This window comes from Copadichromis virginalis, linkage group LG14, assembly GCF_057382275.1.
Source record: "Copadichromis virginalis isolate Kocher_CV1m ecotype Utaka linkage group LG14, C_Virginalis_male_GT1.1, whole genome shotgun sequence".
Taxonomy (NCBI): Eukaryota; Metazoa; Chordata; class Actinopteri; order Cichliformes; family Cichlidae; genus Copadichromis; species Copadichromis virginalis.
Window position 1 is genome coordinate 26955706 of NC_140631.1, and position 19011 is coordinate 26974716.

At 40.2% G+C, this 19011-nt stretch overlaps 1 protein-coding gene across 1 annotated transcript in view; it reads left to right on the forward strand.

The window, feature by feature from the left end:
* LOC146694105 (uncharacterized) overlaps positions 1-15444 on the forward strand; it is a 58325-nt gene extending 42881 nt beyond the window's left edge. The window contains exons 6-14 of the mRNA XM_085430207.1: positions 609-739; positions 2009-2128; positions 2498-2611; positions 6067-6180; positions 10032-10145; positions 10524-10570; positions 12190-12366; positions 14195-14345; positions 14428-15444. Coding sequence (XP_085286333.1) covers positions 609-739; positions 2009-2128; positions 2498-2611; positions 6067-6180; positions 10032-10145; positions 10524-10570; positions 12190-12366; positions 14195-14345; positions 14428-14864 — 1405 coding nt within the window. The 3' untranslated portion in view covers positions 14865-15444. The remainder of the gene's footprint in view (positions 1-608; positions 740-2008; positions 2129-2497; positions 2612-6066; positions 6181-10031; positions 10146-10523; positions 10571-12189; positions 12367-14194; positions 14346-14427) is intronic.
* The last annotated feature ends 3567 nt before the right edge of the window (positions 15445-19011 follow it).

The window sequence follows — 19011 nt, forward strand, 5'->3', positions numbered from 1 at the left end:
TACAAAACCTAAGGGGCCACCTACATTGCATTACACCTGCAGGAGCTGCTTGGCTATGCCATGAAGATCCTGGTGCTCAGTTTTTACACCCAGAGAAAGTCTGGAGCTCTGTTGTTGAGCCAGCTGTAGACTGACTCTACAGCTGGTGACCCCGCTCTGTAACTTTATGTGACTTTCTACTTTGTGACTGAGTCACTGTGCTCCTTAAAAGCTTCCACTTTGCAATAATACCACTTACAGTTGATCGTGGAACAACTAGGAGGGAAGAAATTTCACAACCTGACTTGTTGCAACGACTGCATCCTATTACAGTAACACACTGGAATTCAGTGAGCTCAAAGTTTAAGAGGAGTGGCTCAACACTTTAGTCCATATTGATCTGCACACCAATGAGCTCCCACGTAAGGATTTAATTTGTGCTGTGCAGCATTTTCAAGTAACAGCTTCTTCCACAGAAGTCTAATGAAGCAAATAAAATCATCATCGAAACATCCCTCCAGGATTTCTATAACTATCATAGCAACAGCAGCTTCATAATACAGATAATGAGATTCGTGGTTGTTCCAATCTGCCTCTCTGCTCATGTTTTCTTCTTCTTTTTCTTTTAGGTGTCAATATGGCTGGAAGGGTCAGCTGTGCGACCAGTGTATGACGTTCCCAGGCTGTGTGTATGGGAGCTGCACTGAACCTTGGCAGTGTGTGTGCGACGTCAACTGGGGAGGACTGCTGTGTGATAAAGGTCCGACATGTGACCCACTCCTTTTCTGTAGTAGAGAAGAAGAAAGTGTTTATGTGCGAGCGAGGGGGTTTCCACCCTTTTTTTCCAGTATCTCAGATATGCAACTGGAGTCGTTGGTGTTTAGGATACTGCGCTGGCTTGTAGACACACAGAGTGATCAATCACTAGGTAAATTTAACCACACAGCGTAGCAGGCACTATGAAATTAAAACCAAGTAAAAGTTTAGACAGAAACTCTTGGAAAAAGCGAGCCGACTAACTCTCAGCTGTCCAGCTTTACTTCTACTCAGTGACCTTTTTGCACAGTTATACAGAATTCATGATTATTCATAATTATTAATCTTATTTCTCTTATTTCTTTATGTCATGCTAAAGATACTTACTGTGTCACCTTTTTAAATTTTTGATTGTTTTCTGTATATGAACTCGTAGGTTTATAAGAGTTTGGATTCAGCAACACACTGATGGATCCTTTGTTGTCCACAAGAGCTTCCAAAGACTCATTTAACATAAAAACACAGTAGAAGACTACATCATACGTAAAGATGAAAGTGCTCTGCCGTGTATTGTATGTTGACCAATAACTCATCCTGTCTGTGTGGCTCTGAGACAAAGAGAGAGGCATTGTGTGTGCAGTCTTAGTGAGGCGTGGTTCTTCACACTTCTCTCCATGCATGATCTTCTGTATAAGATAAGATAAAAGTCCCCGAGGATTTCGAGCGTCAGTATTTTCCCACCAAACTGTAGCAAAGTTCGCCCAGCATTATCCCAGCATATGACTCCTACCTCTGTCCCAGTGTGGGAGCCTAACCAGTGCCCACGGGACAGCGTATTGTGCAGGAGAAAGGTGATAGCCTTGGGTAAGGTGAACGTGAGCGGGGCTGGGCTGGCTGCTTTTAACTAGGTGGGGTCTTAAGCTGTTTCTGCGCATTCAGAAAGGCTCTGTAAAGAGCTGCAGTGAGACAAAGAGGCCTTGGGCACCGAGGAAATGATTAAAGACAATGGAGGAACAAGCCCTGCAGCTACTGGCCTGCACAGTCAGCCCACAGAACAGACCTGGATTCACCAGGTCTGTGTGTGTGTGTGTGTGTGTGTGTGTGTGTGTGTGTGTGTGTGTGTGTGTGTGTGTGTGTGTGTGTTCGCTGGATGTTTACCTGAAATAAAGTCAGACTAAGGCATCCTCATTCATTTTTCTATTCGCCCCTATGTCACTTTGTTTTTGCTGTGAGCTAAAATCTAAAAACTAAACGCAGCTTTTTGTGGGTTCAGATCTAAACTACTGTGGCACCCATCAGCCCTGTAAAAACGGCGGGACCTGTACGAACACAGAGCCCAACGAGTATCAGTGTGAGTGCCAGGAAGGCTTCAGAGGACGCAACTGTGACATCGGTGAGTCAACGTCAACAAACAGCAAAAGTGCTCTCAGTAATGTTTGTTTACACAAATGTAAGAGATGCACAGAGATGGCCAAGACTACTGAGTGGCACAAGGAGGAAATATCATAAATTGTTGGAGTTATTTAGAAAATTCCTACTTATAAGTAGTCTTTACATGCACACATGTTAACCCCAGTGTAACGTGTGACTCTACAAATTCATTCTTACTTCAACGTTTGTTTTCTAGTTTATTTATGTTATATTTGTATAAGCCATTCACATTTTTCCACAATATTGCTTGTCAAAGTTAATAACCGTTATGAGAGAAAAAAACTGCACCAGCTTTTCATTTACACTTTCCTCCCCTCCTTCCTCCCTTTAGTGGAACACGCGTGCTTGTCTTCCCCGTGTATGAACGGCGCGACCTGTGTGGAAGACCAAACAGGGTTCAGCTGCATCTGTAGCGAAGGCTGGACTGGACACACCTGCACAGATGGTGATTGTCGATGCTGCTCACATTCGTGTCTTACTGAGCTGAGGGGCCGGGGCGCTGTGAGATTGTCTGTGATTGGTTATTATTGGATCAAAGCCAGCGAGTGACTCTAATCAATGCAACAGAGGAAGTTAAATTAGCCTAAACATCTTTCCCTGTGTGTGTGTGTGTGTGTGTGTGTGTGTGGACGGGGGGAGAGGGAGGGGATGCAGGAATGCATTTGTATTTGTATCACTAGAACAATCAAGACCCTCTGTTGGAGCACTTATAATCAGCGATTGCATTAATATAAGCAGAGGTGGCACTGTGAATTATTACATGTTTTTTTGTTTCTTTTTTTAATGGCAGTAATTTGAAGGTATTTATTATCAGGTCTTTTACTCATGTGAGCTTTTTCCCATGTAATGTGATTACTTTAATCGCATAATTGGGAATTTGTGGAGTGACATCCGGTTCTCTTGCGATGTGCGTGAAAGTTAAAAAATAAGAAGTAGCAAAGTGTCTGCCAAGTGAATGTAAGCTGAGACTGCTGCTAAACACAAAAACAATACACAGTTGTGTTCTGGATTGGTGTGGCATTGTTGTTCTTGGCCTTATGTGGATGTCAGTTTACTGTACAGTAGTCTGATGTTTTTCCTAAAAATATGCAAAGCCAGACTGTCTTTACTTTAATCGCACAAAGACAAGAGCAGCCTTTAAGGGCGCTGTGACATGCAGTCTCCTCTAACACATGCTGAAGCGTTTATTCAGACTCAGATTCTGCTGGATAAACACGACATCGGGCTTTCTCTGCTTCTCCAGGTGTCAAACACGAAGAATCGGCCTGGGAAAGACTCCAATCTGATCCACTGGATGGCTTTGGAAAATATAACGAATGGCATAAATTCTGAATTTTGTAATGTATTTTTAGATGTTTTACAGCTTTTTTCTATCGGTGAATTGCACCTCTTTTCCTTTTATCAAGATGGGACAGAAATGAAATGTTAAGTTAAACACCTTTACAGTGAGAGAAAGGGGACTTTTACTAGTCCAGCCCATTTCAGATCAAAGTGGCCTCACAATGTAAAATGAGTTTGACAACCTTGAGTTTAGAGGCACAGGTTTGGAGAAATATGAAGGATATAGTCAATTCAACTCAAAATTAGCACAGTAGCACATTTTAAACAACCACAGGTGGCCAAAATCCTATGAAAGATATACAAAACATACACTGTGTAGAATAGTTGTTAATTAAACAATTACAAATACTTAATTTAAAAAAAATTTTTTTTTTAAATATTTTGATTTTACCTGTCTGTGGCTTGTTACAGCTGTGTGTTAGAGCTCAGTTTCATTTAAACGTAATCATTGTGACATGCAAATCAGGACAAGATGTAATTCTGCAATAGGGGTGCTGGTTTAGGTCACTCAGCTTACCCATATGTTGTAAAGCTAACACAGAGGCTCAGGTTTGCAGCTGGTCTCATTCCCAGCTTTCCCGTTATCTCGCCACTATTTTATTAACTCCATACAAAGGCTAAAAAGCACAAAAATATGAGAGCAAAAGCCATTCTGACATAAATGACAAAAGACAAATCCATTTTCAAATCTGTGCTCTGTTAGCTATAATTACAGCGGTGTGAAATGGACTTGGCAGCAAAAAAGGAGTAAGAATATAAAAAAAGATATTCATGTTCTGCATCAACCGAATGCACATAACTTCACTGCAGGGCTCCTTTCAGTGAGGCTAGTAGGATACATCTCAGGAGGGTGCCTGTTATCTATTTCGTGCTTACAGCATGTTGTCTGGAAAATAATTAGCCCAGTGAAAACCCAAACTCTGGTCTCCGGTTGTGTGGTTAGCACAAGTTACCATGGTGAAAATAGAGGTGCCCCCCCCCCCCCCCCCCCCCCTGATCTCCCATAAACACAGTTTTTCTTTTTCTTTTTGTGAGTATGAAAGATGTCAAATCATTAAACGTAGCGGTTCATCCTTATATTCAGACACTGTCCCCCTTAAAAGAAAGACAGGCGGAGATATCTCCACTAACAATCACAAGTATGCATCAAGCTCAGAAATGCTGGATTGTATAGTTCCCATGATCCCAATCCTGTAATCTGGGCTTTCTCTGATGTTATCAGGGGATTTTTTATTTTTTTTGCGGGGGGGGGGTTTTGGGGTTATTTTTTTTGGGTTTATTTTTTCACTCATTATAGAAAGTTCCTTCACAGGCACAGAGGACCTGATGCCTCTTTGAATTGCTTAACATCATGGTTTGGTGTAATACAAGTAAACCACACTTAAATATGTCTGTTTGTAGGTTAAATGTTTTAAAGACTGCGTTAGTTCCCGCTCACTCAGCCGCATACATTTTTTGATCTGCACGCGGCTAAAGGTCAAGCTGAGCAGAGCTGTCAGAACAGTCTGGGTTTCTTGGTCGTGTGGTCTGCAGTGTGTGTGTGTGTGTGTGTGTGTGGGTGGGTGGGTGGGTGTGCGTGACGGCAGGTGAGATTGGATCACACGGGTTATGGTCTTTCAGAGCTGTCTGTAAACAAGAACAGTTCCACATCCTCAGCTTTCACCTCGTGCAGGATAAACAGCGCTGTGGCATGTAAACAATTCAGCAGAAAGCATTTTTATCAAAGAGTGAGAGCAGAGGGATGAACGGGGGAATAAAAGTTTTGTTTATTTTTGCTCTTGTTGTTTGTTGCTCGCTTGATTAACAGTCAGAGAGGCGGCCTATCTCTGCAGGCTATGTGTTGTGCGGGGGGGGACTCTCCAGGGAACATACAGCAAGAAGATTGTTAGGCTTGCAAGGAATGACAACCAAAACCACAACATAGCTTTGTTTACAGACTAGATTTATATATATAACCAATATTAATTAAAGGCTTCTTTGTTTGTTATGAATTCTCCGTCTCATTTTTGGAGATGTGCCGCTAACTTGGCAGGATTATTGTTGTTCGGGGTCAGGAAAATGGAAAATGGTTCTTCTGTAGGGTTAGGTAAATGAAAAAAGGTTATGAGAGAGACAGAGATATACACCACAGAGATATGCATGGGAAACGTTATGATGCCCTCTTTAAGTTATGCATGGTTAACCCCTAAGTGGGGAGCTTCTCTTTGTTTGAATGTGATGTTTTTCCTGTTTTAAATTCCTTGTCAGATGGGTAGAACCACACATGGCAGCCTCATTTTTATTTCTGTCCAACCCCCGGCTTTGCCATCCTTTCCCTTATTCAAATGCACTCCTTCCTTCCTCCTCTTTGGGAAAGATTTGAGATGATTGTATTCATCACTGTTTGCACAGAAACCAGAGCAGCAGAAAGAACAAAAACACGAAAGCATCCAAGCTTCCTCACACCAATACTACCCTTCAGATCACACATGCACAAGCTGCCTCCTTAATGTTCTCACTCACGCTCCTGTCACACAGGCCAGTAAGTTCATATATATTATTCTCTGTTTGTCTTCTCAGCTGTGAAGCAGTGTGATCGCAGCCCCTGTGGCCATGGAGCAACGTGTGAAGAAGCTCCTGGAGGTTATCGCTGCCTCTGTCCACCTGGATGGACCGGCAGGACGTGCCAGCTGGGTCAGTGGGTCATCGTATGCCTGCTCTTCTTTATCTTACTATAATACAACAAATTACTCTCTGTCTGCAAACTCCTCCCACACAATCAGGAGCTAAGCAATCAAACTTGGCACACAGGTATATCTTAGGCCCTTGAAGGTTCTTATCTATCCCGCCTACATGTTGCCTAGAAACCACATACCAATGGGCTAAAATTCCCTTTTCTTTAGCATTTATGCACCTCTATGTGTTTTTAGCTGCTGCCTTATCTGCCAAGGAGTCCTCAGAGCAGATTGATCTGCTTCTTTGATTTGACAAAGATTTTATTCATGGCAGAACCCTCCCTGTTTATCCGGGCCCACTTTGCATGTAAGGTGAATGTGTTGACCGCGACACCACAGCATCTCTGCACCTACAACACCTTAAAAAAAGCCACTGTACCAATTTCGTTTCATAATAATGTCTAATTTCTATTTATAAAACTTGAATATTATGATATATTATGACTCCATCATGTTGCCTAGCAACCTCCTGGTTGGTATGTACTAGTGTTGTAAAGTTTGCATAAATATAGTCACTTTCAGCACAGGGCCAGTAGTAGTGGATAAATAAAAGAGTAATAGAACAAATAGTAAATCATGTTAGTGTTTATTGACTTTAGTTGGATTATATCACATTTTTGTTGAATTTCTTTTACTCAAACTGATCACAGTTCATGAAAATAATGACCAGGTTAATGGTACAAGGTCCAGTTAGTATCTGCTCATGGGCACCTGCTCTGTTGTTTCATATATGCGGAGACTCAGGTTTCCATTTTTTTTGAGTACTTTAAGTGTTTTTAGTCTGTGAACTGAAGTGTTGTTGACTTCACAAAAGAGAAAATAGTCTTGACTGTTCTGGAGCTTTCAGCTGGTTATTTTTTGGGATCATCTGAGCAAAATGATGGACTAACATCCACATGTAGATGTGAACATCCACATGGCTGCATATTTGTTTTGAAACCTCCGACTTGTCCACAACAATTTATATTATAATGCACCAACTACACATGACAAAAGAAGGGTAACAGGAATGACTACTCGGCCGTCAGTTCTCAGTAGAATATAATCTATGCTTTAGCAAAGCTTTCTTGTCATTTCTTTGAATAGTCTTCAGGACTAGTTTTCCAGGCTTCTTGAAGGACAAAGCTCTTCTTTGGATGTTGGCTGCCTTTTGTTCTGTTTCCTGTCAAGATGATCCCAAACTGCTCAAGTACTGTTGAAGGTCTGGGCTCAGGGGACTGATAGTGTACGACTGTGTTTTTTCAATCTTTTACTGCATGTGCAGTGTGTTTGGGATCATTGTCATGCCGAAAAATGAAGCTCCTGCCAATCAGATGCTTTTCGGATGGTATACCATGGTGGATCAAAATCTGACAAGATTGCCAACACTACTGGCTGAAATGCAGTCCTAAACTATGGGATGGCTGAAGACACTCACTGTTGTGCCTCTATCCTGACCTCCTCCGTACATGCTAACTGATACTAACTGATTTTTCCGTCCATTTCTTGGGTAATTTGGCATACCTCAGCCTTTTGTCCCTGTTTTTTCAAGTACAAGTGAAAAAAGTGTTGAAAATAGTTGGAAGATCTTTAAGAACTATTGGTCTGGCACCTTGGCTCAAAAAATATAAAGAAATGAGGGGTGGATTGAGACTTCTGCACAGTACTGTATGTGCATTTGACATCTTGACATCGTTGTCTTAAAAAACATTAAAATCTAATATTTTAAAAGGTTCAGGACTGCAATGCAAGTGTAAAAGTGTATTTTTATACTTTAGGGTGCAGAGATGATGTCTGCTAATGCTAAATCTGTACTTCTCCAGACAAGCTGCCATCACTGGGAATTAACCTGCACGGATATGTTTCGTTTGGGATCAGGATCTACAAGCTATTTGGGAAAAGTGTCACTAACAAGACAACTGATCAGAGATCCTTATTTTCAAAGGAAACTATTCATAGGAGTTTAAACAAAAATCCTCTGAGAACAAATTCAATCTGAGCTTGTTTTAAAAAGCTGGGAACGCTTGTGTTCCACTTGAAGCTAAATATGAATTTAAAGCGCAAATTAAAGAGGCAGAAAAGCCAGCAGCATGTTAATTTTCCCATCAACCCATGCTGCCTGAGAATCAGTAGTCTCTTAATGCACCGTCACGTCTCTTTGAGCTGCATTTGCTCATATTGACAAGCCTGCACCCAGAGGGTTGTTGTGTTAGATACTACAGCAGAGGGAGTATTGTATGGGCTCAGGTCAAACACACACACACACACACACACACACACACACACACACACACACACACACACACACACACACACACACACACACACACAGTATATATACACATGCTGGGCTTTGGGGTGATGAAGTAAAAACTGAGACATATTTCAGGATGACAGCCTCTCCTACTCCTCGGTGTTACAGCGATATGTCACTCTGACACTTGATGATCCTCCATAGTTCCACATCACGGGCCAATGGCTCACAGTACAACACACACACGTGCGCGCACACACACACACACAGTGTTTGGACACATGTTATAAAACTCTTTATAGCCTGAGCCTATGAGCAGAGCATCAGCAGCACCTGAAACAGTAAAAGTCAGTTACACTTGCTGATCAGTTTCACTCGCTTATAGCTGATTTCTGCACCCCCATTTTCTCCCACAGCAGGATGGATCCTCAGGCTCTTACCATTGATAGCCTTTCCATATTCACACACACACCCCCACCTAAATCCTAATAGGCTTCTGGCTGACGGTAAATGGTTTAGATTACCTATAACTGACTCACTACTTCCTCTTTATTCATTGAGCATTTCTTTCTAATCCTCCTTCTATCTTTTTGGAGCCAAGCGCTCGAGGGCTCCTGGCTTCAACACTCCCAGAACAACAGAGGGTGGGAATAGGCACTGATAAACTTAAAGAAGCAGGGGGTTCTGTGCATAAACAAATAAGATGCTGCGAGGTTTTTGCTGACATGCATCTGCCCAGCAACTCTCCACTTCCAGGTTCAAGCACCCAGTGCAAAACTGAACTGTTTAAATGGTGGGTAAAGATCATTTGAACTCAGTGGGAGACATGCAGGATTTGATTTGATGGGTTTTGTGGGCTGTGCGACGCTTAGATGGAGGGATTTAGGTGATGTTTTATCTCACTGAATTAGTGCGGTGCTGTTTGTATGTTCTCCAACAAGGTTACGCTCAAATTTTGTTTTTATTAATATTGGTCTTCTGTTCTGAGGGAAAAGTACTGGCACAAACCAGGGCCACCTGAGACAGCTCTCTGCGTAATCCCCAAAATGATTTGTGTTGGAAACTGATTGTCAAACTGAATTACAGTCATTGATACAAATGAATAAAAAACACAGACATGTCCTCTGACATAAAAAAAAAGACATGTTTCCCCAAAAGGATCAATAAAACTAATCTGGGCTTTAAATGTTTCTCATCTCATCACCTTAATGAGATTTTATCTTAACAGGCTTCAAATGTTTAATTTCTTATTACTTAAATGTTGTGTTAACCTTTATCCAATCAACTGTCTTAGTGTGTTTTGTGTTTCTGATAGACAAAAACATATGTTTATATATCTGGAATCAGCCTTAAGTGGCTCCGTTTTTGATCCCCTCATGTTGCCTGTGCTTCCATTGTGTAAAAGTGATAATATATGCCCAGATATGTTTTTATATTATCAAAGTTAATAATTTTAATAACTTTTTGATTAGTAATTCAATAGAAGGCACTGAAAGCTGTAAACTGTGTGGGGTACTTTTAAGGAGGTATTTTATCAAAATGTAAATTTATAAAATGTTCTTTGTTTTTTTTTTCAGACAACAATGAATGTGAGTCAAGTATCTGCATCCACGCCCGCTCTTGTCGCAACCTGATCGGAAGTTACCTGTGTGACTGCCTTCCTGGATGGACGGGGCCTAACTGTGACATCAGTAAGTGCACAAGGATGAAAAAAAGTAACGAGAAGAAGGAAAATCATTTTATAAGTAAAGAGAGAAGAGACAATCCTGCGACAGATAGTAAACCATGAAGAGCCGTTAAACAGCAGGTCTGACTCCCTGTGGGCTGGAAATCATTTTACTCCAGCTCCAGTTTCATCAATCATCCTTCACAGCGTATCACTGCAGTGCACTGAAAATGCAACAAACACTATGTAAAGGTCTCTTTTGGCTGTTCTCTCCTGTTGCTTTGTGCTAACTTTAGTCTCTTCTGCCTTCACTTTGAACATGTTTGATTACAAAGTTCATAGATATCATAGATATTCTGTGTTTGTGGGAGAAATTAATGTGGCATTCCTCGTTTCCCTGCAGGGAACAGCAGCTGTCAGGGTTTGTGTTTGAATGGTGGACGTTGTGAGGTAAGACTCCTGCCTGCCAATCTCTGTCTAATTTGCCTACAGTCTCTGCACCTGCTTCGTTGTTCTCGTCTTAAGTTTTTCACTACTCAGCATTCACATTATCTTGATCATTTTTCAGTATTTCAAGCAAAATATTGATATATAATATAATATTCAATATGAGCTTTTAGGCATGTCAGCAGGGGCGCCACAAAGGGGAGAGGGGGACCACCCCACCACACCATGTGCCACTCCAATATTTTAAGTGGCCCCCATATGGCCACCCCACTGAAAAAAGTCTGGAGGTGTCCCTGTATGTCAGACATTATTCAGTACAAAGTTTTGAAGCTGCTGTGCTTTAGGTTAACTTAAATGTTCTCTTAAATATTATTCTGCCTGTCGCAGATCCTCTGTAACCCTCCCCAGTGCTCTTTTCTTCATGTCACACATATAAATTACACACAGTTGTGGTCAGACGATTAGATACACTCATCATGGGCATGACTGTCATGGAAATTTGGGGCTTTTAAGGTTTTTTGAACTGTTCTTTTCCTGGGTTCAATCATTGTGCAACTGTTTGAATTTATTTTCTACTTTCTCTCATCCACAAGAGCTAAGATGTATACTTAATTAAATATTTTAATAAGTGGTACTGAAAATTAATTTGATAAGACAGAGGCCTGTTAACTTCTTGTTACTGATCATGATTGACTACAACTAGCCAACATAAAAAGAAAAAGCACTCACTGGACTGATGAATACTCACGACAATGGGAATGTCCACGGGAGTTAGTGAAGCTCTAAGGAGTCCACAGTGAAGTGAGTTTTACATTACCATGGATTAAGAGGGTGCCAACCAAGAAATAAGCCCCTGCTCCAAAATCAACACAAATCAAATGCTTTCTTTTAAAAAGTTGTATGGTCAGATAAAGGTTGAACCACAATCCCAGGAGATATGTTCTTCAGGTGTGAAGGCTTTTAAATCTAAGAACACCGTACCAGCTGTGAAGAATGGAGGTGGTAGCATCATGCTTTGGGGCTCTTCTGCCACAAGTGGTAATGGTATATTGGACAAAGTCGATGGAATAATGAAGAGGAAGAACGACCTGTGAATTCTTTAACTTTGCCTCAGATCAATAGCTAGATGGTTGAAAGTTGGACACAGTTGGGTCTTCCAACAGGACAATTATCCTAAGCACACATCAAAATTGGTTTTGGACTGGATAAAGCAGGCTGACATTAAGCTCCTGGAATGGAGTCCCCATTCCTAAAAGCCAGGTCTGTGCCAGGAGACCAACCAGTTTAAATGAACTCTATAAAATCTGCCAAGAAGAGTGGTCAAACTGTTGATGATTAACGAAAGTATTTGGTTGAGGTACAACTTGCTAAGTGAAATTAACCAAAATATTAATGGGGCTGTGTGCATATAGTTGAGCATGAGTGTATCAGAGAAAACCCAGAATTAAAGTCAAACCCAATTCCTGTTTTTAAAGTCATTAAAGATAGATGCTGTACAATCATCAGCCTGGAAAAAGAACAGTTCAAGGAAGTCATTAAAAGCACAAATTTACCATGACAGTCATGCCAGTAATGAGTGGCTGTGAACATCTGACCACAACTGTATATTCTGACCCATACAGGACCAGGTGTCAGGGTCCAGATGTGTGTGTCCACCTGGATTCTCTGGAAAACACTGCCAAAATCGCCAACGTCTGTGTGATAGCGCCCCCTGTCTGCACGGAGGGCAGTGTGTGGAGAAGGATGAAAGAACAGTCACCTGCAACTGCCCCACTGGATATTCTGGAAACTTCTGTGAGGTTGGAGAACCCAATTTAATCATTTTTTAAATAATTAAAACTAAATGGGGTTTTTTTTAGTTGAACTAATGTGTGAAGATAATTTCTAGTAAAAAAGATGAAACAGGCATACAAGGTAATATTAGATGTTACAGTCTCTAAATCAAAGACTCAAGGGAACCTAACATAATCTAGCCTAGAAAGCTGCTCATATTCAATATACTTTTAATAATGTAAATATGATTACTTACAAAGAATAAACATGAATGAGGAAAATGGAAAACTTGGCAAAAATAAACAAAAGAGGAAGAAGATCATGAAACAACCATACAAAGAGCCATCAGATTCCATTTTCCCCTAAACTAATATTAATAACCTAAAATAACAGAACCAAAATCGAAAACATGACTCAACCCATAAACAAAAGCAGCAGAACGACATCACCAGTGCTGACAACGATCAGGAGACGAGGTACTGAGATGCCAACCAGCAAGCTCCGTGCTCCACCTTTTCTAGCTGTATATGCATGCCAGTGACCCTTCTGCAGCCAATCAGAGTGAGAAATGTATCAGAGGTGAAAGCAAGTTAATGAGGATGACAGAAAGATCAGAGGAAGATAATAGATGTGTGGGTGCACAGAGAGCGTGCATGACATTAGAGAATATTTCAAAAGAGTAATCCAAAAATTGATATGATGGATTTAGAAAAATTGGGATTTTTAAAATTTAGTCTTTATCAGAAGTTCATGTTACACAATGGTAAAATATGTATTTAAACCTGTTCCAGAAAGACAAACTTGAATATTTACAGTGCTGAATGTACTGCAAAGGTAAATGAAAAGCACAGTAACAAACGCATTATGCAGCTAATCTCAAGTTCAATTGGTTGGGGCGACGCGCTGTCCACATATACACTGGTATTTGGTAAACATAGCTTTAGTCTATGGATTTCAGCCTTATGTCCACACATACAACAACTGAAATGAAGATTTAGATTTAGAACGTTATCTACTTTTATCTCTGTTTTGACATCAGACTGTGCGGTTTTATCGTCTGCAGCCTTCTGATTGGCCAACATTTATGTTGCATAGAACCTAATGTTGTGCCTTTTTCTTTTTCATGTGGATGGAGATATTTTACAAAACAAAAGCAGAAAATCACTTTTAAAAAAAAGTAATACATGGACATGGACCTGAGTATAAATAAAACAGGCGATGATATCATGAACAAATGTAGAACAAGCTTATAATTAAAAATAAAATACAGAATAAAAATGGATTGAAAACTATAGACAGCACATCAGATGTTATTATTTATACCAAGAATAAACATGATTCGAGCATGTATAGCCCTATCAGAAGTACATTAAAGAGTCCACAGAAGTAAAACTTTTTAACAAAAGCCAAACAGTAAATAAACGTTTTTATAATATTATAGAGCCCTCTTAGCTCCAAGTTTAATGCTGAAATTTGTTAACTGTAAAGTGATTAGTTGAAAATCTCAAGTAATTACGTAAAATAACAAATCTAAAATATTCAGGTTTATATATCCAGTGTCTTTAGTCTTTCAACTTTCAAGTTCATTTTTGTTTGTTTATTTATTTTTGTTTAACAATCCCTGCTGAGCTACAGGAGAAGTCACACTATTAGGAGGAAATTTTACACCAAAAAGTTTAAAAATGCTAAAACTTTAAAAAAAATAATTGGTTATAAATGAACATTTGAGTTTTAGCATTGAAAGTGAAGTAAGAAGAGATCTTTTAAAGATCCAATCAGAAACTTCACTGGAGGTTAGAGAGAAGTGGATATATCTCTTAACTGTCTTATTGTTTTGTTTTTCCAATATTTCAGGTCGTGTTGGACTTGTGCAATCCCAACCCCTGTCAACAAGGCCTGCAGTGTCACATAATAGATGGCAGGAACACATGCATCTGTCCTGACGGTAACTATGGTGACGAGTGCATGAGCCTCAAAAATCCCTGCGTTGGTCACCACTGTCAAGGTGAGACAAATACTTGTGCATCTTTAAACGTATAAAATCTTGATGAACTCTGGTCTGATCTTTGACGTCTCCACACCTGAAGGCGCCATGTCTGACTCAGCACACGGGGGCCTGAGCTTCTACATGATCCTGGTGGGAGTCTTAGCTCTGCTGACGGTCTGTGGCTGTGCCTCCTGTGCCTTCATCCTGTCCCACCTCCATCGGAAGCGGAAAAAGCAGCAGGCTGTCCCGCAGGAAGAAGGCATCAACAACCAGAGGGAGTTTGTCAACCTCATCAGAAACGTGGACCGTCCGGTGCCCCAGCTGCCCGCTGCCGCCCCTCTCACAAACCCTCCAGCCCCTGCCCCCGTCTCACGTTGCTACGAGGAGATTGAACTGACCCTACCACCCTCCCCGGCCCCTTCACACCCTTCCCCAGCACTAAAGCCAGCACATGCTGCCAAACTGGACATTTCAAACCAGGAGAGGGAGAAGTTGAACCGCCTCCACTATGCAGATAACCAAGAGCTGGAGGTCTGACCCCATGCTGACCTTTTAAAGCCCTGAGGAGCTGTTTTTTAAATTTACTTTGCGTCCTTAGCACTCTTTTGCTCACAGGACCCCTTCTCCAGTTACTTGCACTGTGTCGATGTTGCAGATATAAAAATTAAAGGTGACCCTCTGACCTTTATAAACACAGATGGCTGTGCTCAGACACCAGAGGAACAAAGGCTGCTAAGCGGAGGGGTCGAAAGAGCGTCGTCGCCATCGTCTTTGGACCTTCTTAACGGCCATGAAAAAGCAGCACAGGCATAAAGTTGAGCTGAAAGACTCAACAGTAAACTGAAAACTTAAAGACTTACAGACTTGCCTTTGAGTGCCTGTGAAACTGTCAAGAGTAAACAGAGGATCTTCCTCCATTTGAGTCCTGATACATTTCCTGTTCGGTGTTGCCATCTGACTGTTGTCCAAACCTCCACCGACAGAAAGGATCAGTGAACAGATGCCTATTTAACATTTTTTTTGTGTGTGTGGCTGTGTGTAAGTGTGTGTGAGAGTGAACAAAAGACTGGATATAGTTAGTTTTTGTGAGAGGGGAAACATTTCACTCTGCTTAGAGTGAAAGCCTCCTGAGAACATTTTAAAAACTATACACTGATGCCTATTTTGTCATGTAATACTGCAGTTTGCCCGAGATGTATGGTTTTTATCATACTTGTGTGTAACATGGTTGTTTTTGTACATAAATAATATTGTACATATTGATGCCCTTTTTGTACTGTGATTCATTCTGGAAGTATCACTGTATTACTGTCCCCTGTTTTTCCCCTTATACTTTCCATTTGGAGCAACCAGCACATGTGGAATGTAATAAAAGTGCATTTACCAACTCTTTTATACCTTTTATTAAACACCAGGGTTTAGTTGTCCAAAATAATCCCTGTTAGCCAAAAGCTTAGGCTTCAGACAGCTCTAAACCCTCTGTTCCAGACAGTTTTCCCTTAGGTCTGAATAATGAGAGGAAGAGCAGACAACCCTAACATGGTCAACTGCTGTTCAGCTCTTCTGTTTTTGAGGGGCAGCTAATCAGAGGAAAGCTGGTATAAAGAGGGAGGAGCTAAAGATGACAAGATAAATGATTTAGGACTGTGAATAATGTAAAGCTGTGCTAGTCGATAATAACGCCTCAGTCTCTGTAGATCTGCTTTTGACCATAACCGTATATGTAACAAAAGGCACCCAAGCTTATTTTTAAGCTTTGGAATAGCAACATTAGTCTTAAATTACTTATATTTGTTTAAGAGTTATCAGTTTGTCTAGTTCCTTGTCTCCTTGTATGCATTTTTCAGATGTCACAACCAAGCTTTCTGTTTATAAATCACTGACAGAGTCCCATGAGAGGATCTTTCGTGTTGGAGCACAGGCACAATGACTAGGTCTGTAAGTCACCGTATACACAATGACTTTCACTAGTTTCCTTTTCTTTCTGATGCTGTCGGCGCCTGGAAAATATTGGAGACCACCTGACTGACCCCAGTTTTCCTAAAAAATAAATGTGTGGCTGCAAAAAAAAAATAACAGTAAGTTTCAAGAGCAGTGGGTTTGTGCAAACTGCTGGTCAAAATGCTGGAAACACTGGCAAATATTTACTTAAAGTTTCTGTTTTTAATGGGTCTGCAATGACTGAAGTTAAGTGTAACCATTTTTGCAGATATCAGACAGTCTATGTTGACCTAAATCATTACAGTAATGCATGCATGCATGCTGTGTGTTACTAAAATATAAAAAATTGTCAAGTGTAAGCAGCTCCAAGGTCACAGCATAGACATTTAATGTGCAAATAGATGTGACAGATGTGACCTCTGACCTGTGCAAACAGCGGTGGGCTGGAAATGAACATGGTTTCCTGTAACCATGCTGGTCATGAGGAAATGTAGAGAATAGAGTTTACACACACAAACGTAGCCGTATACATATACGTGCATATGTACAAGCCTCTTTCTGCACCTGCTGAGCAGGATGTCAAAGCCCAGCCAGCAGATTAGAAAGCTTCAGATTCAGCCAAGAGGTCACTGCCCCTCAGTGTGAAGGTGTTAAATGCTTGTCCTTAGGTTCTGTTATATATGCTTTCACAGTGCTGGATGGTTCTATTAACATGGACAAAGATAAAATATTGTGATCTGGTTGACAGCCAACTGTGAGCACAGAAGCCCAATCCACATCTCAATGTTAATGTCATTTTTTTCATATAGTACATTTAATTATTATTGTCGTAAAGTACTAAAACCTAACAAAGTCAAGTTTGCAAGAGAAATAAAATACAAGTTAAAACACACACACACACACACACACACACACACACACACACACACAGTTAGAGGTCTATTAGCATTATAGACACTGAGAAATGTTCCTGGGACTCAAACCTTTGTAGAAGGATTTAGAAGTGATCCTGTTTTGACTTCAGTACTGTGATGATATGTTCAGATTTCAGATGAAAGGACTCTGAATAAGCTGAAGTCATCCTGATCGTTTGGATAATCCAGCAAATAAAGCATTACAGTAATTTAAACTGTAGTGATATAATCTCTCTGGTGCGTTCGGGGTCTGCCTCCAGCCTCCTCCCGGTGAGACATGCTCGCAAACCTCCTTTCCATGCGGAGCAGTAGCATCTCTAGTCTGATCCCTCCCAGATGGATCCAAGTTACTTTTCTAAGGAGCTGTGTGATTACAGCACATTGGAGAGATAGAATATACTTTTATAAATAAAAGGTATTGTATATAATTTATTCATCCAGGTAAAAGTCTCATTGAGATTAAAATCTCCTTCTAAGGAGAGACCTGTTCAGGCACAAAATAATATAACAAGTAAAGGAACAAATATGACTGATATTCAAATATGCAAAACATTAAAAGCAGTCACACTGACTAAAAGAGTTATTCTCTAATTCCTTTAAAATGGTCTTAAACTCAGTCATATCCAGGTCTGACACTTTCAGCTCCGTTCTGACTCTGCGACAAATATCAGCATGAGATAAATAAGAGGAGTTGAAGATTCTTTATGATCATTTTGTAGTCACATAACAAAATGATGTGTGTTAGCTTTCAGCTTAAAACACAGGCAGACACACAATGAGTAAATATACATAACAGGGAAAGATAACAATATAGATACATGATGTAAAGTTCAGCTGTCTAGTGCATGCCTTGGTTTTTTAATGTATGCAATGTGTGTGTATGTATGTATGAAAATCAGCAACTCCAGAAGAGTTGATTTATACAGAAAAATGTGGTAGTTAAAATGAATATAACAGATTCCCTTTAAGGATTTATTTTAGTGCCCATCCACATGTGCAGCTGATGCACTGACCCAAGGGCACCTGGGTTTGTATTTCTGACAGGGATTCAGGAGAGTTTGACAAATCCACAAATACAAGAAAATATATGGCTTAAACACTGAGTGACTCTCACTAGAGCAGCATTAATGCATGTCCTGGTGCACATAAAGTAGTCATAGACTGGTACAGGGGCATAATACTTTGTAGAAAAAAAAGATAAATTTAATTATTTTTAGCTGGATTACCACAAATGTTTTCACACACAGTTTGCCAGTTCCTTGAAAGTATCTCTGTTTAACTGTGATAACTTCAAATGTGCATCTCTCCTGTCTTACAGGGACATCTTGTGGCCAAATACGGTGCACAACCTTAAAAACCACTGATCCGTTTTTCATACTGAGTTATTATGTAACTTTCATTATGAAGCCAACAGATAATGTAAATAAACTTTCGTTCAGAATAAAACACATATATTACCCTGTTAAAGTTTAAGGAAGGCTTTTTGGAAAGACTAATCTTTGTGCTGGAATAAGGTACTGTTCAGTTTCAGCAATAAAAAGAACTACATTTATTCAAACTTTTAACTATCATAGCAAAGTATAAACTATATCTAAAAAACCCAATTTAATCAATCTAAATATTTATTCATAATTTTTCAAAAGGACACCGAGCATTGTATTAAAACCATCTGTAAATTTAAAAAGAAGAAGAAAGCTGTCAAAATGTTTGTTTGTTTTTTATTTTATTTAAGATAAGATAAGATAAGATAAGATAACCTTTATTAGTCCCACACGTGGGAAATTTGTTTTGTCACAGCAGGAAGTGGACAGTGCAAAAGTTATGAAGCA